Source organism: Brassica napus, chromosome C9, assembly GCF_020379485.1.
Source record: "Brassica napus cultivar Da-Ae chromosome C9, Da-Ae, whole genome shotgun sequence".
NCBI lineage: Eukaryota > Viridiplantae > Streptophyta > Magnoliopsida > Brassicales > Brassicaceae > Brassica > Brassica napus.
In genome coordinates, this window is record NC_063452.1 from 45789049 (window position 1) to 45814018 (window position 24970).

Genomic DNA, 24970 nt, shown 5'->3' on the forward strand with positions numbered 1-24970 from the left:
GCTACTTAGTGACCGAACGCTCGGTCGCTACTTAGCGACCGAGCGGAATGGATGTTTGGTCGCTACGTAGCGATTGAGCTTTGGCTCAAACTCGGTTGCTACGTAGCGACCGAGCGGAGCACGTGTTTGGTCGCTGCGTAACGATCCTTCTCGAGCTCTTGTCCGATGATTCGCGTTTCTTCCGCAAAGCTTTTCGTAAAGAAGAATCTATTTCGAAAAAGTATTTGTCGAAGAATTTTTCTTCTTCGGGGATTTGGACGTTAACTTCGTCATAACCGTTTTCGACCCCAATAGGAAGTTTGTCCTGATGATATCTCCAACGCTCTGTCCCACACAATTGTCCGTCGAAAACCTACAAAATTTGAAAGAATACATATATTTAGAGCAATTGTATAATTAGTATATTTAAATGCAATTAAAACTTTAATAAATTAAAAATTACCAGTAAGTGTGGGGTGGTTGATCTGGGTTGATGATTCGTAAACCTTCTCGTCCCGGCATCTGGAGAAGGTCTTCCACTGTATATCTTGCATATGGTGCATTCGGTGGCACCATCAAATCTGGATGAAGAAATGCAAGAGCCGGAGCAGCTGCGGGAGCCGGAGCTGCTGCAGGAGCAGGAGCTGCTGCAGGAGCCGGAGCAGCTTCGGGTGCGGTGGACTGCTGCTGAGGATGGTGCGGAGGATGATGCTGCTCATTCTGAGGCTGCTGTGGAGGCTCATCGTACTGGGGGAAAAATTGAGCAGGGTTACCGAACCGCGGATAGTAAGCTTCAGGGTCATATGCCTGTGGAGGCACATACGGATCGGCATATTGGCTATCAGGCACATTCTCTTGGCCGGATGCAGTGCCGGAAGTAGAAGCCGATGGATCCGACTGTGGAAAAAAGTTACTCGCGTAAGAGTTTCTATGCGTAAGGTTCCTAATTATCTGTCAACTCTAGCCATAGCAATATCGTCAATCTGAAAAAACAAACATAAAAAATACATGGCTATAAACAATACAAATTTATTATATAAAAATAATCTAAACCTATTCTAATTTGATCATAATCTAACTCCATCCTAAACTAATTCCATCCTAAACTAATTCCAAACGTACACTAATTCCAAAACTAAACTAACTAACCACCTAAATCTTAAAAAAAAAAAAAAATACCTAGAGAGAGATGGGGGGTCGTTGTTAGAGAGAGGGTAATGAGCAACTAAATGGCTTCGCGAGGTCTGCCTATATATAGAGTTTTGCTGTTAGTCGTAAATTCGTTGTAAATGTACGACCAATGAGAGACGAGCAGTCGTAAATAAGTCGTAAGTTTACGACTAATGGGGGACCAAGATTAATAACGACCAATGAGAGACTACTTTTTTTTACGACCAATCAGATACTAGTGGTCATAAATAAGTCGTACATTACGACCAATAAGGGACGCAGTCTTTACGACTAATTAGGGACTACCGTTGAAAATTTGAATAAAAAAAGAAAAGAAGAAAGATACCTAGAAACACAGGTGGAAAGAGACAAAGCGAAACCTACGTAAAACATACGTAAGTCTCGCCTTGTCTCCAACTACATGTTTTCTAGGATCTTTCTTCTCCTTCTTTTTTTATTCAAATCTTTATGATTTGATGAGGAAATTGGTTTGGAATTGTGTTTGATTTGGGGAGCAAAGTGGTGAGCTTTTATAGGAAACTGCCGGAGGCTTTACGACTAATAGGCGTCGTCTCGTTTTCATTTAGTCGTAAATTTTAAGTAGGTAACGACTAATCAGCTTCGTTATATTTTAGACTAGTTGTAACGGAGCCGTAATTTTTGACTACTTAGCTTCGATACCTTTTATATTAGTCGTAAATTAGTAGTAGTTAATGACTATTTAGCTTCGTTATCTTTTAGACTAGTCGTAAGAGAGTCGTAATTTACGACTAATTAGCTTTGATTTTTGTTTTAACCCTAAAACCGAAACCCCAATCCCCAAATCACAAACATCATAAGCTATAATACACTTCCAAACCCCAAACTACAAACCTCAAACATCCTAATTGAACAAACATGATCGGATAAGTTATATAAATATTATATGTAATACAAAGTGTTTAATAATACAATAGAAACTCGACCACTCATCATCAGAAACATCATCCACTTCATCGTTTTCTTCAAATTCATCTTCGTGGGCTTCGTCTGTTGCATCGTCTGGAATTTCTTCATATCCCTGGTTGTATGGATCAACAAGTAAGATATCATTTGTAGCTTGCTCTGGTACTTCTACTTCATTTACGGTATCTTCTTGTAAAAGTGGTTGTTCATCAGTCAAGACTCGACCCCGAGGTGTAACTTTTATAGCGGCTAACCAAGATATCCTAGATTGTCTAATCCTCGGATATGGAATAAAACAAACTTGGTCTTCTTGAGATGCCAATATGTAGGGTTCAAATTTGTTGTACCTTCGTGTAGCATTTATATCAACAACTCCAAACTTGCTATACCGAACACCTCTATTGACGGTGGGGTCAAACCAGTCACATTTGAAGAGAACGCATTTCAGCTTCACCAGGCCGGGGAACTCTACTTCGATGATCTCTTGTAAGATTCCATAGAAATTAGTTTCACCTTTCACACATACTCCATAGTTCATTGTTGCTCGCCAACTTTCATATTCGTAAGTGTGAAAAGTGTAGCCTCGTGTGAAATACATTGATGCTATGGTGACCTTAGCGACCGGACCTTGTATCATTTCGTGAAACCACTGAGGATAGAATGAATCATTATAATCAACCTGGATCATCAACATATATATATATATATATATATAAATATATAACTTCATAATCAACCTTAAATACTATATTGTGATGTGTATACCTGCGTTTTCAACCACTTCACAAAATGTTGGTCTTTCCTTTTGTTGAGATCATTGGTTGATATCCCTGGTATAGCTTCTTCGACTTGGGCAACGAAATCGCTGTTTTAGTCCAATATATATATCATTAAAGAGTACTATATATATATATATATATATATGTGGTAAAAATATTTAACGGCCAAATTAATTTTAATTACCTTTCAAATGCCTCAATCTCCTCGCAGTTAAGAAGTATATATGTGTGGGCACTGTGAGCATCATCTTCACTCGACCACCAAACTTCTTTCAATTTCCCACCTAGACGTCCAATCTGACAGAATATGTCTGGAACATCTTCAACAATATATGTCGGCATAACACCACCATCATCATATCTGCTCGTAGTCGTTTTTCGTGTTCGGACTTGGGACCCAAAGTAGTACGACGTGAAGTGAGATGTTTCCTCATTCAAACTCCCAGCAACTATTGAACTTTCCACCCTAGCCAGATTTTTGGCTTTCCCTTTCAAATATTTCATGGCTCGCTCCTAAGGATACATCCATCTGTTATGAACAAGCCCACGAAGCAATGCCTCGTACGGAAGGTGGACAACTAAATGTTCCATGACGTCAAAAAATGATGGAGGAAAAATCTTCTCCAAGTTGCACATCAAGATCGGGATATTCTCATCAAGTTGTCTGATGACATCTACAGTTAAGGTGCGTGCGCTAAGACCTCTGAAAAAATTTCCGATGCCTGCAAATGTACAAGCCAACGTAAGATACTTTTCATAAGTTTTTTTCCAAGTAGAAGTAATAATAGCTTTATTTGTTACTTGCAAGTGCCTCGTGAACATTTTTTGGAAGCAACTCCGCAAATGCAAATGGTAGAAGTCGTTGCATAAACACATGACAGTCATGGCTCTTCATCCCTGAAAACTTCTGTCCCTGCTGATCAACACATCTTGATAGATTTGAAACATATCCATCAGAAAGCTTCACATATGATGCCACCCACTTGAACAACGCTGCTTTTGCTTCTGCTGACAATCTGAAAAATGAGAACCATAATTTTTCCATCGTTTCTAATATGCAGCTTAATCCTAAAACATAATGCAGGCAAATCCAACCTTGAGTTCTTGTTATCTTTTGTCTTCCCGGGGACGTTCAACAATGTATTGATGATGTTGTCAAAGAAGTTCTTCTCTATATGCATCACATCAAGATTGTGGCGTAGAAGTAGATTTTTCCAATACGGAAGTTCCCAAAATATACTCTTCTTGTGCCAATTATGCTGTGTCCCGTAACCAGCAGACATATTTGCAGTAGTATGCCAATTACCCCCTTTCTTGATTGTGTCTTGTGTACCATAGTAATAAATATCCTTCGCGATTTTCTCGCCAGATAAATATGGCGGAGCGGTGTCTCGTACAACCCTTTTTGACCGAAACAATTTCTTGTTCCTTCGGTACGGATGATTAATGGGAAGAAATCTCCGATGACAATCAAACCAGAACGTCTTCCTACCATTTTTCAGCTGAAATTCGTATGTGCTTCCCATACAATAAGGACAAGATAGCCTTCCATGCGTCGTCCAACCTGACAACATCCCGTATGCAGGAAAGTCACTAACGGTCCACAAAAGAACTGCTCGCATTGTAAAGTTTGTTCTCGTTGAACAATCATAAGTCTGCACGCCTGTTGACCATAATTCCTTCAATTCTTCTATCAAAGGCTGTAGAAAAACATCAAGGGACCTCTTCGGATGCTTTGGCCCAGGTATCAATATACTCATGAAAACAATTCCTTTCCCATACACATCTCTGGTGGAAGGTTGTATGGCGTTAAGAAAACTGGCCAAAGCGAATATTGTCTTCCAGACATTCCAAATGGACTAAAGCCATCTATGCAGAGCCCAAGATAAACGTTGCGGGGGTTGCTTGCAAAATCAGGGTACACCGAATTCAAGTGTTTTTACGCTTTTGCATCAGAGGGATGATTGATCTCGCCTTCCTTCTGAGTATGTTCTGCATGCCATCTCATCGCTGCTGCCGTCTTTTCAGATTGATATAATATCTTCAGTCTATCCTTGATAGGTAAGTACCACATCCGCTGGTACGGCACCCTATTCCGCCCACGTCCTTGCGGTTTATATCGTGGCTTCTTGCAAAATTTACACTCTAACAATTCTGCATTTTCTCCCCAGTATATCATACAGGTATCTATACACACATCAATCATCTCTGAAGGTAAACCAAGGCTATGAACCAGTTTTTGAATCTCATAATAAGATTCAGCACACCGATTATCTTAAGGCAAATACGCTTTAAACAACTCAGCCCATGCATCCATACAAACTTCAGGTAAGTTATGATCAGTTTTGATATTCATCATCCTAGCTGCCAATGATAATTTAGAAAGACCCTCTCTACAACCTTCATAAATTGGCTCATTAGCTGCTGATAGCATCTCATAAAATCTTTTTGCATCCAAATTAGGCCCCTCTAAATTTTCTACCTCCTCTATTGCTGATCTTGTTTCACGAAATGCATCTGTAACGATATCATGCATCCTATCATGATCTACCATATGATCCTCTTGAAGGTTAAAACTTTCAGAAGGGTAAATGTGGTTCCTCTCTGTTACGAACATTTTCAACCTGATTACTACTACTAGCTTCATTCCTATTATCAGCTTCTCTGTGGTTAAACCAGATATAGTAATGTGGAGTAAATCCTCTATTTACTATATGTTTCCAAACCGTTTCACTAGCAGCAAACTTGGTATTGTTTCATTTACGACAGGGACAAAACATTTTACCCGTTTCTAGTGTGAGAGACGTCTGTCCGACATGGTACATGAACATCTCTGCTCCGTTGAGAAATTCTTCTGTTACTCTTCCGCTTGAATCTTTATGCGCATACATCCAACTCCGAAGCTCATGGATATTTCTAGACTTTTTTTTTTACTCTTTCTCGTTTTTTTGTGCATCTTAAGATTGAGGGAGAATATCATATTTATAGGGAAATTTCGATTTTGGGTTTACAACGAATTTACGTTTGATAATAATGTAACCACCAATGTGCAACTGCATTCCTCGTAAATTGGTCGTTAATCAGATGGTGCAGCGTTGATGTTTTTTAGTCATATATTTACGACTACTTTACGACTACATGAAAGTTTAGTCATAAACGAGAAGTTAGTTTACGACCAATTTGCGACGAAAACTATTAGTTGCAAAATCACGTCTAAGTTAGGACGAACATTCAGTTAGTCGTAACTTAGTCGTAAAGTCGAAGGTAATTTACGACTACACATTTGTAGTTGTAAATCGTAGTCGTTACTCCCACGTTTTCTTGTAGTGATTACCTTAATGATACGGGTCTTCACCAGCGCTGCATTCACCACACAGAGAGTGTAGCCGTCGGTGGCGGGTTTTGATGGGTTTCTAACGGAGAAGACGCTGACGACGGAGAGAGTAGTCGTCCGTGGTGGGTTTCGATCGGTCTCTGACGGAGAAGACAATGAGGACAGAGACAGTCGTCGTCGTCGATCGGTCTTCAGACGGAGAAGACCGCAGCCGCCGGAGATGACGCCGTGAGGAGAGTCATCGTCTGTCGTGGTTTTGATCGCCGTTTCGATCGCCTCCTTTGTGTCGGAGAAAACAAGAAGCCGACACAAATGAGCGAAAGAAAGAAAAGAAAAAAAGAAAAATAAAATTCATCTATTCCCAAGCCGACACGTAGGGGTGGGCGTTCGGGTATCTGTTCGGGTTCGGGTCGGGTATTTTAGATTTTCGGGTATTTTGGTATAGAGGTGTAGAACCCGTTCGGGTATTTCTGTACTTCGGATCGGGTTCGGATATTTTTAGTTCGGGTTCGGTTATTTCGGATCGGAGTTCGGATATTTAGATTTTGAAAAAACAAAATTAAATTTTCATTTCTCAAATTTCTTGTATTTAAAAATATAACTTTCACTTAACTAATTTTTTTTATTTTTAATAGATTGAATGGTTAATAGATTTCGACATAAAATTTTGTAACTAAAAAGGCATTAATTTGGTTACTGTTTTTAAAATTTTGATGTAAGTTTTTGTTAATTCTTGAAATAAAAAGCTTGACATGCATTTTAAGTGAGTAGCAAATCATTTTCTCCGTAATTCTATGTATATCATATGAACTTAAAATATGTGTAGTATCAATATAAATATTCTATATAAAATGAGAGATGTAAACTAGAAATATAAGGTTAATTACACATATGTTCGGTTATTTTCGGATATCCATTCGGATTCGGATATTACCCGTTTGGGTTCAGATATCCAATCTCTCCTAATTCAATACCCGTTCGGATATTCTACTACTTCGGTTCGGATTTCGATTCGGTTTTTTCGGATCGGGTTCGGATACCACTTCGGATATCGGGTAAAGTGCCCATCCCTACCGACACGTGTGTTAAAAACCAACTTAAAAAACGCTCCCACAACACCTTCATTAAGGATCGGTAATGGGCTTTTTATTTTGTTTTGAATTAATTAAATGGATAATTTCCTTTAAAAACTCAGTTTAGAGTCCGCGATAAACTTGGTCTTAAGGCTCTTGATGTCAAAGAAGTAAAAAATCTGGGACCTTTATAGTACAAAAAAATTGAGTTTAGGCGGGCCCCGAGCGGGTGCACTGCTCGCACGACCCGGCGGTTTGATTGGATGAGGGATTATATGGGGGGATGTCTTATTTAGCTTACTGATTCTTGTTATCATTTATAACTTTAGTTTTGTGTTTAAATATTTTTAGAAATGTTGTACACATATTTTGGTTCGTGTAGTTGTTATTTGATCTTGGTGTTTGTGGGTGATGATAGTGAGTGGAAGAGGTATCTAAAAAGGGTATTTTAATTATCAGATTAGTTTACATATGTTTTAAGAAAATATGATAATCATGTTTTTTGTGTGTGAATAATTTTGTTTGCATAAGGTTTGCCATCTTTAGTCGGCCCATTTAAAAAAAAAAAACTCATCTGATTTTATTATCCACTTAAAATAAGACGTGATTCAGCAAATTATTTTGTTGAAAGTTTTGATTATATATATAGTATTATTCTTTTATGACGCACAATAATTTGTTTAAATATTTTCTTAATTTTGGTATATATTTTCCTGAACCTCCCGAGGTTTATTTTTGGGAATAGTTTTGTATTCGTAACTACAAAATATTAAATTTCTTTCATAGGAATTTTATGCTTAGTTAGGTTAATGTATTTTAAACGTGTGTGAAAAATATTTACATAATAACTTTTTTTGTCAGCGCTTAGACTTCGTGACCCATTATTCTTGTTTGTTAAAATGATTTAGGATTTCTCTGGATTTAGGTATGGGCCTATCTAATGACTGAGCCGTACCTAATAGTTTTAGGTCTGATAGTATTATATAGAATTACCGGCTAATGTTTCATCGCTAATGGGTAGGAATTAGGTGCACCATCCCTTGTATCTACTTGAATTCTTTCTATGGATTCTTGTAATTAATTTACTTACTAATGATTCATTCTAAACAAAATCTTTTAAACTAAGGGAAAACATTTATAGGTTTGAGTAAACTTAAACCAGTCGTGCAAACCTTAAAGCCAAACATAATTTAAAATATATTTCAGAAAATACACATTGTTCAGAAATTAAAAAACCAGAAGCAGATGTCACGTCTTAAAAAACCAACTAGATCTTGACCCGTCCGACCGGACGGATATTTATTTTATGTTTTTAGTTTTTTTTGTTTATATTAAATGATTTATTTGTAATATTTAAACATAAATTTATATTAAAAATTAATCTTCCCAGTTATAAATAAATTAAAATTAAAATTTTAATAAAACATTCTGATATAAGTTTTATCCTAGTTAAAATAATATAGAGGTGAGTCATAATTTTTTCCAATTCCAAAATCTTAGCATCCCTTAACATTAAAGAAAATAAATTTATAAATATATAAAATAAATAAACATATTTGGAACTATAATTTCTATTAAAATAAATTTGTTAAAGAAAAATAATTTTACGATATTGTTGTTTTTTTCTAGAGCTTGACCCGTGACCGTATAAATATTTGCTTTCACTTAAATTTTTTTCTTTGTACTAATGGCATAATATATATATATATATATAGTTTAAAATTAAAATGAATTACATAATTGTTAATATAAAATTTTAAAACATAACAATTTTATTTATTACTTTGAATAATTATATTTTGTGATTTTAAATGTCTATTATATCACAATGTATCTTATAAAAAACCCAATATTATATGAATAAACTATTTTATATTTTATTTATATGTTATATAAATTGATTATGATGTGTGATTTTTTATTTTATTATTTATTACTAACAAATATTAAAGATATTTAATATGTTAATATGAAATATATTAGGAAATATTTTGGTTAAGATTTGATTAAGGAAATCTATTGTTTAAATTAGGAAAATACATTAGGAAAAGACAAGCATACTTAAATTATTTAAGTTCAATAAATATCTCAATGGCATTCTAATGTAAATAAATGGTAAAATTAAGGGGTATCTCTATTTTGTACTTCTCTTTTAATAATATATAGATATTGATGCCTAAGCATTATTGAAATAGAGAAAATTGATGCCTAAGCATTAAGCGACACGGTCCTTCTTGGAAACCATGGAAGTCCCTGCAGTGAGAGACTTATTGTTGTTAACACCCGTTGAAGTAGTTCCTGCAGTTGGTACCTCCTCATAATCAGTATCATCAATGTCCACCTTAGTAGGCACCGATACACTCCCAGGCATATCAGCGTTATTATCATCGTAGCTGTCCAATTAAAAACAGCACACATCATTATTTTCACACTACAGAAGAAACATGATAGAATATAGATTTAAACGTACTTGGGTAACAAAGTCATGCAGTGGCCGACGATCAGGCTCGTTCAATATGCGAGATATAGTGAAGGTTTGGTGATTGGCTGTGAAGTTGTAGCTACTAACCCTGACCTGGAGGGTGTAAGTCTTCCCAACCATGTCTGCAATAAATGGGGTAACTGAGTGTTCTCTGGATTCTCTCCCTTGCATCTTATATGTCCATTTAATGAATTGTGAGTGAATAAAAGAATAACGTGAAGATGATAGTGCATATTAAAATGTGTGAAGCTAGACACATACCAATAAATTCTCAAGAAGCTGGGTATTTGTGTTGGCTAGGCCAAGAAGTTCACTGCGGTTACGGAACCGGAAGTGCTCTTCAGAATTGGAGAGACGGTTCGGTTATCTCATTAAACCGGTTGAGTTACTGAACCGTATCATCAGACTAAAGTCTGACAGCCTAAAATTCGGATACACCTAGTGATATCAAAGCCGCTCATAGAGAACTTAGAACCTGCGCCTTCAAGTGTCACCGGTAGGTGGGAAGATGGTTCACATCGATGGTGGCGGGCATGAGCGTCACCTGAGAATAGGCCTGGGCGTTCGGGTACCCGTTGGCATTCGGGTCGGGTTTTTTGGGTTTTCGGATTTTCGGGTTTACGCTTCTAGGTCCCACACTAAAATTTTATTAGTACGGGTCGGGTTCGGATAATAACACTTCGGGTTCGGTTTAAAATTGTATTGCATCATAAAACCCATAAAGTAATCATATATCATACGAATTCGGGTTATATCGGTTCGGTTCGGATATAACCAAAATAAAAAACAAAATTTTTGAAGTAAAACATAAAGAAAAACATCTAAATTAAATAAAAATTAATCTATCACATATAAAATTGATAAAATAACAATAAAATGTTAAATCAAGCATGAAAACAAACATCATTTGTAAACAATATGTATTGCCTTATAGAGAGTAGACTTTTATTTCAATGAGTAAATTATAAAATACTTATTTATAACTAATTGTGTACTTAAAGAATTTATTAGAATTTTAATATTTATTATTATATATAATACTACCACAAATATTGAATTTAATAATTGGAATACTTATATATATTTCAAAATATTTATATTGACTATTAATCTCGGATTTTTCGGGTTACCCGTTCGGGTTCGGTTAATAACACTTCGGGTTCGGATATTTTTTGTACCACCCTACAAGACCCGTTTGGGTATTTTTACGTTTCGGGTCGGATAACGGGTCGGGTTTTTTGGCTTGGGTTTGGTTCGGATTTCGGGTTCCGGATTTTATGCCCAGGCCTACCTGAGAACATTTTAAAACAGAAATCACACAATTTAAAACTGGATTCAAAACCATATACAAAGAGGAAAAAAATAATATCGACATCATAATCCTGTTAAATATGAATCTAAACACCAAAGAGCTGTTCAAAACAATGATGAACATAAATTTAAAAATCAGATTCACCTTAGAATCCAGAATGAGCATATCTACTACCATGAGGTGGCCAGCACATTTAATGTTTCTAGCTTCCCAAAAACGGAGAAGCCGCACCTCCACCATGGATGAGCAACGTCCAGATTTGAGATTAGCAAGAATGGTAGATATGTTAGCCATAAGAATAAGGAGAATAAGGAATAAGTTTCTAATGTAGTAGGATTTGTGAGGATGATGTCTACGGAAAGAACAAATACCTTTTTATAGTAGGAGTTTCACAGCCCGTAAGGGAGATGAGTACTAATGAATGAGAAATCGTGGGCGTCGTGGGTCCAAGGAGTAAAGATTAATGCTTAAGGGGAGGAACACTTAGAGCATCTCCAACCCCACTCCATAATTTACTGCAAAATGGAGTGGGAAATGGAGTGATGAACAATCAAAAAACCCATTACTCCATTTATGCAGTAATCACGTTTTTGTTTGTTTATCACTCTATTTCCCACTTCATTTTGCAGTAAATTATGGAGTGGAGTTGGAAATGCTCTTAATACAGTAACATAACATAGTCGACGAATCATGTGCGAAACATCATGAAAGTCACCAAATCAGTGATTCCAAACAGATATTTGAGACAGTGAACCTCGAACAACCTCCATTAAAGTCTGGCTTGATCACAGATTCAGAGAGAAAAACCCTAGATATATCAAGGAAGACGACTGCGAGAACTCATCGACCTTTGATGTTTCGGTTCACGCGTTGGAATTAATTAACTGGAACATATCGCGAGGTTTAGAGGCCCATTTAAACAAAATAGGAATAAATCGCCGAAGCCCAAATCAGAATTGATTTAAAATGCAATGCCACGTGTCGATCTCACAGAGCCAAACTTTCTGACATGGCATCCTATGTGGCTTAGCCGGAAACACATTTATATATTGAGCTAGGTGTTTTCCTACGCGCGGAATGTGATGTATGTTTTTGTGAAAATATAAAACTTGTGTAACCGTTTTTGTATGTTCATTTGGTTGACAGTGCAATTTAGTCGATGAGGGTCATCAACACCGGTCTATTGTTTTATTCGTTCATTTTCATTTTAGTAGTTTATAGAATAGTGACTTCGGTGACTAATTTGATTTCAAACCATGAAGTGTAACAATCAATCCATATATTTTTTTTTGTTAATACTTCTGGTAACCAACAAATGAGATTAAAATAGTTGATAGTTTCTTCGCAGTAGCAAATAGGATTAAAAAGTAAAAATTGGGAGTTGAGTTTTTGAAAATACCATCCGTAGTCAACTGAGGAATATATATAAAATATACTGTGATAGGAAATATTGTTTGTCAATAAAGAAAGAAGCAATTTTTTTTTTTGAAAATCTTTAGCTTTTAAGATTACAAAATGAAGTGATGACATGATTTGTTATATATATATATATATTATCCAATAAAATCTATGATTAATATTTTGTAAAACAATAATTGAGAACTTTGAAAAATTATTTTAAAAAATATTTTTTTCATTTGTGGGTGTAAAAGCATATTACATAAGAAAAAAAACTATAAAGTTGGTTTCTGTAAGTAGTTTTTTTAAGTTTTTTTGTGAGCTTTTTTAAATATAACTAATACTACTATTTGAACCAAACTTCCGTTGTTCTTTGATGTTGGTTGCATCAAGTCTTGAGTTAGCAAATTATCAAATGGTGTAACCTAAGTATGGATTTGTTAGATGAGCATATCGAGATCTTTCATTTTGGGAATCCATAACCGCAAAAGATCCATTTATGTTTAATTATTTTATATTTTTGGTTTATATTTGGTTAGTCTAAAATTTGGTTTACTTGGGGTTTTTTTTTTTTTTTGGTTTTGGGCATTACTCAGATACTGGTTTATATTTTATAAACGTATCGAAGCTACTTATCTAGACCGGTCAAGTTTAATATAAAAATGAACATCATGAAACAAAGATAAAATCAAAAACTACACTAAAAGGCAAATACTAAACCTTCTTAGGTGGTCCACGTCGGACTGAAAAATTAGCCACTCATGGAGCAGCATTCGTCCACGTCACCACTCCTCCGCTTTCCTTTGGGCTCCATGTCACCACTCCTTCGCTTTGTTTTGGGCTTTTACGTTCTCGGCCTGCTTGCTCTTTGGTCTATGACCCATGACCGGTTTAGCCCGTGGTTATTTACTCCCTCACCCGCGATTGGATTGTAACCCTAATTTTGTTCTTCGATCCCCTTTCGTCTTCCACATCTTCCTTTACTTTTCTCTGCGAATCGGGTTCAACGATTAATTTCACCAGTTATAGCCTCACCAATAACTGCTGTAATCAAACCTCCCTTTGAGCTGATTCGATGAATTCCTTTCGCTTTCCACTCCTTTTTTTTATTTATAAAGCTCATCTCTTCTTACCTTATCTCTCCACCACAACTAATAATATTCTCTTAAATATTCATCCCGATGGATCTCAGCGGCAACTCTCCAGCTTCCGGGACCACCAGACCAGCAAGAAGACTGTCGCCTCCTCTGCGACTGCGAAATCAACCGGGAAGTCCACTGCTTCCTCTGTGATTGTGGTGAAACCTAACGGAAAGGCTGCTGTTTCATCTGCCAATCCGATGGAACCAAACGCTGCTACCGATCTCTCCTCCATGCATGGTGACCAAGTGATGTTCTTCAGAGAGGTTTCTCTCGGCCCACGCGAAGCCGAGTTGATGTTCCGTGTGATTCATTTCTGGGAGGCTCGCAATCCAAACACGAAGACGCTCATTGGACAAGAGATGCTCCTTATCGACCGAGAGGTTTGTCTTCCATTGTTTTATACTTTTTCTGTCTGATTTGGTATTGCTCGATTGAGATGATATTTAAATTTATCTATGCTTTCAAACGATCTGCAGGGGACTGTTATTCAAGGTTTTGTTCCAGCCAGTCGAGTTGGGAGATATGAACTGGCGGCGGGTTCTGTCTATAAACTGATCAATTTTTTCGGATCCAGAAGCAAGGATCAGTATCGCGTTGCCGATCATAGCGCCACTGCCTCATTCAGTTGGAATTCTTCTTTGTCTGTTCTTGAAAATCCTCCGGTTCAAATTCCAGAAGATAGGTTCAGGTTCCATACCTATGAGGAGTTTAAGTCCAATTGTGACTCCAAGGGTGATCTTTATGGTAAGCGAAGTTGATCTTTTTATAGTACATATAGTATGTGATCTTATAGACATGTTTGTTATATATGTTTGAAAATTATCCTTTTAATTTTATTTAATATATGTTATAATTTGATAAATTTGTTATAAAGAATGTACAAATTTTTGAGCTTGATAAGTAGGTAGAGTATTAGTTATGTGATGTTTGTTATATATGTTTGATGTCTGCGGATTGTATTGGTTCTGTCTCAGACTATGTTGGCCACATGAAGCTGGTTAATGGTCAGACTATGACTGACCATATTGTTCTTGACGAAGCTGACATAGCAGAGAAGCGGCATCTATGTGTACATGTTCAGACACATGAGTGAGTTTTTCTTTTTGTTAGTCGCTTTCATTGTTTTGTGTGTTATTTTTAACACATGATTTGTACCCTTTGTAGTGGACCAGTGATGAAGTTGTATCTATGGGACAAGGCTGCATCCGACTTCTGCCAGAAATTCAAATCGTATGGAAGCATTCCAAGTGTTCTTTTGGTCACCACAGTGAACCCTAAACATCTTGGAGGTTAGCATATCACTATCAAAACATCATTTCTTATATTCTTTATTATTAAAATAGACAGTAATAAAGCTGTAACTGATAATCACATCCTTTCATTTGTTATTAACAGGAACACTTGCTCTCACTTCGATGTCATCCTCTCGAGTGTTTATGGATGCCGATGTTCAGCCAAGCAAGGAGTACCTCGAATGGTATGTATTTATGTATTCAATTAATTTTTCCTGCAACTTTTGTTTATATTTTAATGCGGTATCATTTCTAAAATATTTGGGCTTCACTCTTTGTATCAGGTTGGTCTCGAACTCAGAAATTGCCAATAGAGTTGCTGCTGAGGTTGTCACTAAGCCCGAGTCAGTGACACTTGAGGAACTATACTCTTACATCAAGCAGAAAACTTCTAAGGTACAAGAATTGTCCTCTTTGTATATTCTTTTTATATACTTGGGTATTTGTGAAGTCTATTTGTTTTCCACAATGAAGGTTGCTTGGTTTGAATGCACCGCAACCATAGATGATGTTGTCCAGGGTTCTGCTTGGTACTACATTTCCTGTGGTGGTTGCAATAGTAAGGCGGTCAAAGGGCCTACCTCTCTGATTTGCAACAATAAGAGGTGTGGGAAAAGTGAAGTCACAGGCGTTCCTCAGTAAGTGGTGTAGTCTTAGTTTCATCTATGTTTTGTCAGCTTTCATATCTAATACTCTTTCATTGTAGGTACCTGACGAAGATTTCTGTTTATGATAAGAGTGAGCAAGCACTTTTTGTCATTCTTGGTGATGCTGGGAAGGATTTGACTGGCAAGCATGCAGCAGAATTGGTTGCAAATTACTTTGAGGTACTTTCAGACCTATTTATACATATCTAATATTTTTTGTGTAATATCGAATTGGTTAGAAAATCATTGGTTTGTGAACTATGAGAAGTCAGTATTAGATGAACTCACGTAGACTGTGTTTAATGTCAGACTAATGTGGGAGTTGGATCTGATCATTGCGTGCCGGTTCCGGATGCTTTGCTTGAAGCAATAGGGAAGACATGCAAGTTCATTGTGAAAGTCTCGGATCATAATTTGACAGGCAAGACACAGACCATAACTGTCACAAAGATTCTCCCAGCAGAAGCTCCTCTTCCATCAACGCCCGATGGTATTTCGAAGACTGGAGGTGATGGCTCTGGACCTTTCGGGGCGTTTAGAGATTCTGCAGGTGATAGGGCTAGAAAAGCAACTGAGAGTCTTGAGTCAGATGAAGCCAAGCGTTCTAAGAGTGGCTAATAATTTTGTGTGTGTTTTTATGTGTGTTTTTATGTTTCCCTAATAATTTTGCGTTCTTGACATTTGCATTCTCAGAATTTTATCTTTTCATGTCTAAGTTTTTGCTGGATACAATTTTCGTTATATGGGTTTTTATATCCCTTCGAGGAATTTGCTTATTCTATTATGATCTTTTTATTTGTTTGATGTGAAGATTATCATAGTTTGCTTCAAATTTACTTCTTAGTGGCACCAAATTTTCACACATTGATATGTAACTCTGATTTTTACTTCACGTAAGCTTCTTGCATAGATTATACTTTGATTATACGAGTGCTTTGGATTGTTTTTAAAACATTTGTTTCCATTACTTATCTTAATTGTATATGTTATTAAGAATTATAATGAATAACTTACCATATGTCAACCATGGGATCTTCTCATTTATATTAGCTTCTTGGCAATATACATTACCTTTATGAATCATCATATCTGCGGCAATCCTACATCATAAAAGGAATGTAAGATAATTTTGTACACAAGCCATATCAATCAATTACTATCTTCTTTCAAACGGAAAAAAAAAAATTCAACTCTTTCTAAAGCTCATCCTTATCTTGCATAAGCTGAAGAAACATAATATCCATATTCTCAAGACTATCATCCACAAATTGTGTAAGTTTAATACAATCGTATCTCAACAGTTATAAAAGCTAATGCAGTTACCAAAGTGATAATAGATTGTTCGCAACCTTCAGCGTACTGCCGGAATGGATACACCGCCCTCTGATCAACCCCAAGAAAACACAGGTAAATATGTAATCCCTGCATCTTTCCCCACAACAAGAACAACATATTTGATGCGCATAATTTCTTTTTAATCTTTCGATGGGTTTCCGAAACTTTTTGACTAATTTATTGCAATATACAAGCAATAAAATGGTTTGGGAGAATCTACTCGAATGAATATACCCTGTCACATCAACCGTAATGGAGTGAATCAAACAAATGAATAAAAATAGACTCATTAGCTATTGTGTATAAAGCTACGAACCGAACCGTTGTGTTCTGCTCGGTTAGTATAGTCTATGTTCAGTAAAGATAAGTTCAAATGCCATTGATATGTTCCATATGTCTTACGTAGGCATCAAGTTGGTCAGACACATAAAAAAATATGTTTTCAAATATTTTTGATCCATAATACTATAAAAAACAAAAAAGAAATGTCATATATTTTCGACTAATAAACTTTGCAAAAAAAAAAAAAAGATACCAAATTTCTATACTATAATTTACACATACTTATACTACTATATTTGAAATAAATCAGATATTCATTATCAATTATATATTATAATTTACATTTACTTAGACTACTATATTTGGAATGATATGTTTTGATATTACAATGATTAAGCAAGCAGTTTTGTTATTTTCAAACAAATCACCTTTTTATTTATACATAGACTAATTAGATATTTATTTAATTTTCGATTAATTTATGATTTTTTCTTTAATGGCCTTATATTAATTACATAAACATGTACGAACATCATATATAGATACATCGACATATGATTTTTAGTCTCAAATATATATGTAAATATCTAACACATTAAATATACTCATACTGTCAAACCTCCATATCAAAACTGTATCCCATACATGTTATTAGCTATGAACTTTTAACCATTTTAAAAATCAGTATTTATGAAATTTGTCGTTGGAAACTATCAGAACGAAAGAGGACGATCCCATCATATGCATATATAATTTAGTTATTTTAGCAATCATGCAGCCGAGTACACTTATTATATAGTCATTTAATAAATGATATATCAAGGGTGAAATCTTAGCATTTTCTTCAATAATTTATATATATTATTTTTTGGAAGGTTGGTATATGCCGTAAAACCATAATATTTTCTGATATTCCAACAATTATATTCAAGATCAAAAAGTTACCGACCGGAAGCTTATGATATTTTGGAATCTAATATAATTGTTAAAAATCTTTAGTAAATTATCTACTCGATTTGACATGCTTTCATTTGTTTATTGTAATTTTATTTAGAGATATTATTCAAACATAAAAATTATAAATGGTTCTTTTTTTTATACAATTTGGTGAGCCACAATTTAGAATAGCGTAGGATTATAGTATCATTAATTGTAATATATTTTATACTTACGTTAAACTAAAAGTAAAATTAAAATCGAATTACAAAGTATATTTATGTTACCTAAAATGACTTATTCTGGGAAATCTGTTTTCAAAAAGAAGATTTCAAAGATATCAAGAATATTTGTTATTGTGTACGTATGATATTTGTCCCTTAAATAAAGTAATATAAAGATATGACAATATATTATCATTCCATTTTGTATAAAAGTTATTATATTTGAAATTATACACACTTAATATTTTTTTGAAACAAAAAAACTCAATATACTAATTTAAATTTTTTATTAAAAAGAAGAATTAATTTCTTACTGATCTCGAGTTCATAATTTATCTCCTCCGTATGACCCAAAAATTTAATTTTGAAAATACATTCCTGTGTGTAATAATTATAGTTGGATATTCATGTATCTTATTACAATTTATAGTTTTGTTTGTAAAGTTCTAAATAACATATGCCCTTAATTAAAATCGCATGTCTTACAGTGACATCTTCCATGCAACACATTCCTCAAAGAATCCACCAACTTCAGGAAGGGATTTAAGTGTGTCCTATCACGGTATGTATAAGAAATGTTTGGGACATCAGAAAACACCAAACAGATAATACTCAAACTTCCATCGGCTTCTTGTGCTATGACCACCACGTAAGCCTTTTTAAACTTTAACATATACATACATATATGTATTTTCTAATCCACCATATTTTATTTAAACTACTCACTATTTACTTAATTGGCTCGGCACAACAAAATTTGTTCACACTCAGGGACAACTACTAGAAGGTCGGCTCAACGGAAAAATTCAGCAGAATGACCCAAAAAACTTAACCGAAGGAGATATATATGAATTTTCAGGATTTTCTGTCATACATAATTCACGACATCGGAAACTCACCCAACTGCCGTATTACATTCAGATCGACCAAAAGACAATAACATTGAACGTTACAAACATCGGTCCGATATTTCCAGTTCACAATTTATCTCCTCAGAATTACAGAAATCTATTGCGCTTAGCCACTACACCCACCTACTTACCAGGTACGTAAGCCATTCCAGTAATAATTAAACAAACATGGATGTTTATTCTAAAATCAATGTGCAGATGTCGTCGGGCAGATACTCATAATACAAAAAATAAAACCGTACCACCCAGAACTCAATATTGATGCCACGATTGGTCTACGCCTGAACAGGTAAGTCTAACACAATAGTTAAAAACGATATAATAATTCTCTTCATACATACATCTCTATCTCAGGTCGACAATTGTTAAACTCATAGTGTGCGACAAGCAAGCAGCAGATTTTAGCATCCTACAAAGCAAGAAGAATAGGAAATTTAAAGTTGTCATCATCACAAGCATAATTCCTAAACTTTTCGAAGGTAAATAATTTTATTAAACACATCAACAAATAATACAGATCTAAATTTTTTTTATCAACAAAACAATAATATCCAATATTTTCCAGGCAAACTACTACTCCGTACATCACCAGCAACAAATTTCTACTTCAACAAATCAATTGATTATATAAAGCATTTCAAAAGGCGAATAGGAGATCATGCAAAAGCATGCAGCAAAGAGTGATTCTAATTCATGCATCATTCGGATTATTATTCTCTTTCTCACAGATCTTGATACCTAGATTTATTTACATTTTAAACTATTTTATCATTGTTTTTCTTTATATCTCTACTTCTATATAAAATCTAAAACTCAACTTCTGTCTTTCAATCTTTGCTAAGCAATTTAAATATATAGAGAATAAATTAAAAGACAGGTGATGTTATGGTGTGAGTGAGAGATGAGATTCCCATCTTTTTAAATAAGAGAAATTATATTCTAAACCTAATTATTTTTTATACAAAACTATAAAATCTCGGAGTTGATTCTTCATAGTTAAAACAAATTTTTAAATTAGTTAAGTTAAGTTAAAAATGTAGAAGCACATTAAGACTCAAACATTTTCCGCGCGTAGCGCGGACGAAGCATCTAGTCACAATACTAAAATCAAGATATAGTGAGCAATTAAGCTATCCACATCATCAAAAATAACCATCCAATCAAATGCAATTGTTCTGTCACGTCATTTTGCCTACTCACTTTCTAGCTACTCTAGCTAACATTTACGAAAATTATCCACCGGCAATCTCATCTCTTCGCCTTCTTCCCTAAAATTAATTTCCTATTTACCATTGATCTCTTCCTCTCCTTCTCTGTATTTCGTTTCTGATAGGTTTAATTGCATAAACTCATTATTTAACATTTTTTACTCTTTCACTCTTCTTTTAGACTCAAATATAGAGAGAACTCCGGTGACTTCAACGCCGCCGTTAATCACCATGTAATCAACCTACAATCAATACGTCCACTACTTGCATCGTTTGTTGCTCAGGTGTCGCTTAATCAGTGCTTCAATCTCTGCAGAGAAGAAGATCGATGAACTAAAACCGGATTCGGCAAATGGTTACAGCCGTCGGTGATGATCAGTTACGGTTCAATAAGTTCGAATACGCCGTACGAGTGAGTGAGCTTGACATCGATTCAATCAACAAAGGGTTTGATTCGGGTAAGAATATGTGCAAGCGCCACGCCACCCCTAAAAAGTTTGGGGATGCTTTCGACGGGCCGGAGATGTGGGCGAGCCTGACGTTGAACCTTCAACGCGCCGCCCCTAATTGATCAGGTTCCATCTCTCTCTCTCTCTTTTGAATCTTCCCTCGCGACTTCCAATCAACTCTATGATGCCTTCGTTGGATCTATTTGGTAGATGTGTGGTTGCAGCGTTGTAGAAACTGGCTAAAAATTATCCCAAGGCTACTCAGATAATTTGTACAGCCATGTAAGCTTCCCTTCCCTTTTTTTGATGTCTTATCTCGCTATAATTGATTGATATGGTAGGAGCTCAATAGTGTATATAAAGTGATTATCATCTGTTAAGTTGTAGCCTCGGGATTATGTATGGTGTGTATATGAAATTCATTTGTATAATTGAGATGATGAGCTTTTATTTAAAGTGCGGGTTTTTCTTTTGATGTGCCAGCCCTGGATGTTGTGAAATGTATATCGAATTGATTTGCTTTGATTTGAGTTGGTAGATGTGAGCTGTAGGAGGCACATATCCAGCAGACGAGTGTTTGTCCGAGGTGGTATTGGGAATAAAAACAAATACTAGCATTTCTTTCTCTCTACTCGACTTTAAGAAATAGCTTCAGCAGGTTAGTTTGATGAATTGATTTTTAATTTGTTAGTTCAGAGGATATAGTAGACTCTTTGTGAGAGTTTTAGGAGTTATTAGTTTATCACTATGATTTTTATTGTACATTTTCTTTTTTCTTTCTCATGGGAGTCTTTCCTTCCGCTGGTGTATGGTCTAAGGAACAGTGTGCAGATCAATCAACCTTCTGGATTCCAACTTGAGACGGCCAAAAAAGCCGGATTGAAAGCGGTTAACAATGAGTCTATGACCGATGCGGAGAAACAAAATAGTTAAAACAGACTATGAAAATCTTAGCTTTTAATTAATAAGAAGGAACAGTTGAAGATGAATAATGGTAAATGCCTCAACTGGTCTATACAAAAGATGGACTCGGCATGAAGGGTAGACTTCAAATTAAGCATAATTTAGCAAAGGTTTGTTTAACTTTCCTGTTTCACAATATTAGTTGCTTTCGATTAGTAACATGGAGCAGGGACCAGTCACAAAATATCATTCTAAAATGTTTGATATCCCATTGTGCTGTGGACTTTTCAAGTTATTAGTTACGCATCACCAACTTCGAGCTGAGTGCATTTATTTATCGCTGAGCAATGGTGTAAATCTTATAGATTTGTTTTTTTTTTTTTTTGGATTTAGATATTAAATTTTGTTTTGGGGGTTTTCATAATTTTGGTGGAATATTAGGATTCACCGTAGTGGGTTATGTCTTGGTCTCAATAATGTAATCCGACATGTGAGTTTATTATGTCTGAAACTTTGCCATTATAGAGAAATATAGTGTGAGACTCTTTTGTAGATGTTATGAAAATTCTTATGATTGTTTGTTCGATAGATTTTTGCAGATCATCATCATTCTTGAGATTTATGGTTTGAAGAACATTGTTGAAATTCTTTTTGGTTCTCGTGGCTTCTCCAAAAATATCTACCCAAAATTCAGGTATAAGTTTGATTCTCCTCTTTGAACTGGTGGTATACTCGATGGTGTTCATGTGAAGTATGTGGCTCTCTCACGTGAGATAAAACCTAATTGTCTCAGCTCAACCTATTTTAAAGCTTTCCATTTTTTTCTAAAGTCTTGGAATTTGTAATTGCATAGAAACAATCTAGAAGCAGGAGCTTCGAGAAGTCATCAAAAGATCAGATTAACTATGAGATGTCAAGCATGCGATTTCACAAAGGTGAGTGAACATTTTTTTCGGAGGAACCCGGACTGATTAATAATGTGGTTACTTTAATTCAATCAAGGTGCTTAATGTGTATGCATTTATTGTGCCGGATGTAAAATAAAGCATCCAAACAATCATATTTACTTTCAGAGACGATTTATCAGAGAGTTCATGAACCTAGGAACACTCCAAAAACTATGTTGTTTGATGTGGATCAAACTACATTTGGCACTGCTATCAATCAGAAAGCTTTTCGCATATGGAAAGGTCCAATCTTTTTAGTCTTCATGTATTTTGCATTTCCTTCCGACTTTCTTAACCCCCCAGTTTTTTATGTCTTCGTTCAGAATCATTCCAACCAGCGGTTTAGGAACTTCAGCGTGTCTATGGCAAAGAAGATTGTTTCTTTTTGAATGTATAATTATGTTCAAATTGTAAGATTGTAAACAGCTTACTGGATCTTACTTAGTGTAAAAACTTGGGTTCCAAAGAAAGTTGTATCTTTTCCATCGTCCATCCCTTCAGTAAAAGCTTTCTTTATGTAACCTTTAAGTAAACCCAAGTTTTCATCCATCACTACCATCATCTTGCTCGCTAGCTTCCTCACTTCTCCTGTGTATTCTCCCATGACCTCTTTGTTTTTTGAGAAAAGTTGTGAATTGTGAAAGTGGATTTGAGTGGTTTGAGATTTGAGGTAAGAGACATGTTATTTGTTCACTTGAACCCAGAAGTGTTGGAAGGTCATTTGTTTCAGAAGCTCCAGTGGCAGATCCCAAGGTGTGACAGATACATAGATACAGAGAAACTCATATGAAACGGAGATATCACAGAGTCTAAGATCCAAACCTGAAAAAAGTCTCCACTCTTCTGATTAATTTTAAATAGAATTGCTCATAGTGAAGATCTTAAGTCATGAGAAGTACGAAAAAATCATTTTGGTTATGTATATCACCGTGGAAAATATGAAAAAATAACTCCGTCCAATTAGACAACAATCTTTCAGCATAGACCATGCCCTTATAAATATTTAAAAAAAAAAGTTACAAAAAATTATGTAAGTGAGTCATATTCATATTAAAACTATATTCATATTAAAACTATAAATTACTTTTGAAAGATATATAGATATTCAGTTCAGTATTTTTTTTGGTCAAAAATATTGAATTAAGTTCAACCTAATATATATATATATACTCCATTTTTACAATGACTGAAATTGAGATATCTTTTCTCTAAAAAGAGATTTTAAGTACATGTATTTTTTTATCTCAAATAAGAAGTTAATATTATAAATTAGAAAATATCAGATTAAATCATCACATATTTCTCTAATATATTACAAAATATATTGATCATAGAAAATACTGTAAACTACATTTTATTCTAGCTATAATGAGTTTTAATACATTTGTAATTTCATATACACCAGTTTAGATAGATCTGTTTAAAACAATTAAACGTTGTTTATTAATAGGAGCGTCTAATTATAATGCTTAAGAAATAACTACCACTATACCTTGACCCGCGCGACCGCGCGGGTATTCACTTTTTCGTTTTAGTTTTTGGTGTACTGAATGATGCATTTGCCAGAGTTAGTCATATTACACTGAGTTATATTTTTGTGTCTGTTAACAATTTATTGGTATCATATAAACAACTCAAAAATGTATATATAATTAGAGGTATGTAAAGTATATATAGAAAACTAATTTTTGAATTTGGTAATATGAAAAAATAGAGAACTAAGAGTTAGTATGATATATAATCTTGTTAAATTATTTATTACATTAAGAAGGAAAAAAATTATTCAATTTCTATAAAATTTGTATGATATACAACATTTGGATTATAATTGTAAATAAATATTAATGAAAGTATCAATTTATAAGATAGATGATTACATCTTTTTATGGGCTTAAATTTGTGTATACAAAAATAATAATTTGAGTTATCATAAATTGTTGGAGGTCCAATTGTATTTGTCAGCAGCTCAATTGAATATAGTTTTTTTTTGTCCAGAAAAGCCAACCAACAAATAATGGGAATGATTGATTGGGCTGTAGATATACACTTTAGCTTTAATTGTTATCTACGTTCTTTTGAAATACCAATCATGTTGTAAATCAATTTATAAAGCTACATAAAAAAAATGGCTGTAAGCCTTCTGTTTTATAAAGAAATATTTAATAGACTATAGAAAAATGAACAGCTATAGCAGATATATCTACAACAAAAATTATACAGCC

The 24970-nt window shown here is 34.8% G+C and overlaps 1 protein-coding gene across 1 annotated transcript; it reads left to right on the forward strand.

The window, feature by feature from the left end:
* The first annotated feature begins 11023 nt into the window (after window positions 1–11023).
* LOC111211692 lies at window positions 11024–23303 on the forward strand. Its single transcript, XM_022712958.2, has 16 exons — window positions 11024–13994; window positions 14091–14358; window positions 14589–14703; window positions 14779–14903; window positions 15010–15091; window positions 15191–15302; window positions 15381–15544; window positions 15613–15733; window positions 15863–20682; window positions 20766–21024; window positions 21109–21180; window positions 21437–21971; window positions 22391–22495; window positions 22655–22736; window positions 22848–22991; window positions 23072–23303. Exons 1-9 carry the CDS (start codon window positions 13548–13550, stop codon window positions 16169–16171), a joined length of 1743 nt encoding a protein of 580 aa, XP_022568679.1. The 5' UTR covers window positions 11024–13547; the 3' UTR covers window positions 16172–20682; window positions 20766–21024; window positions 21109–21180; window positions 21437–21971; window positions 22391–22495; window positions 22655–22736; window positions 22848–22991; window positions 23072–23303.
* The last annotated feature ends 1667 nt before the right edge of the window (window positions 23304–24970 follow it).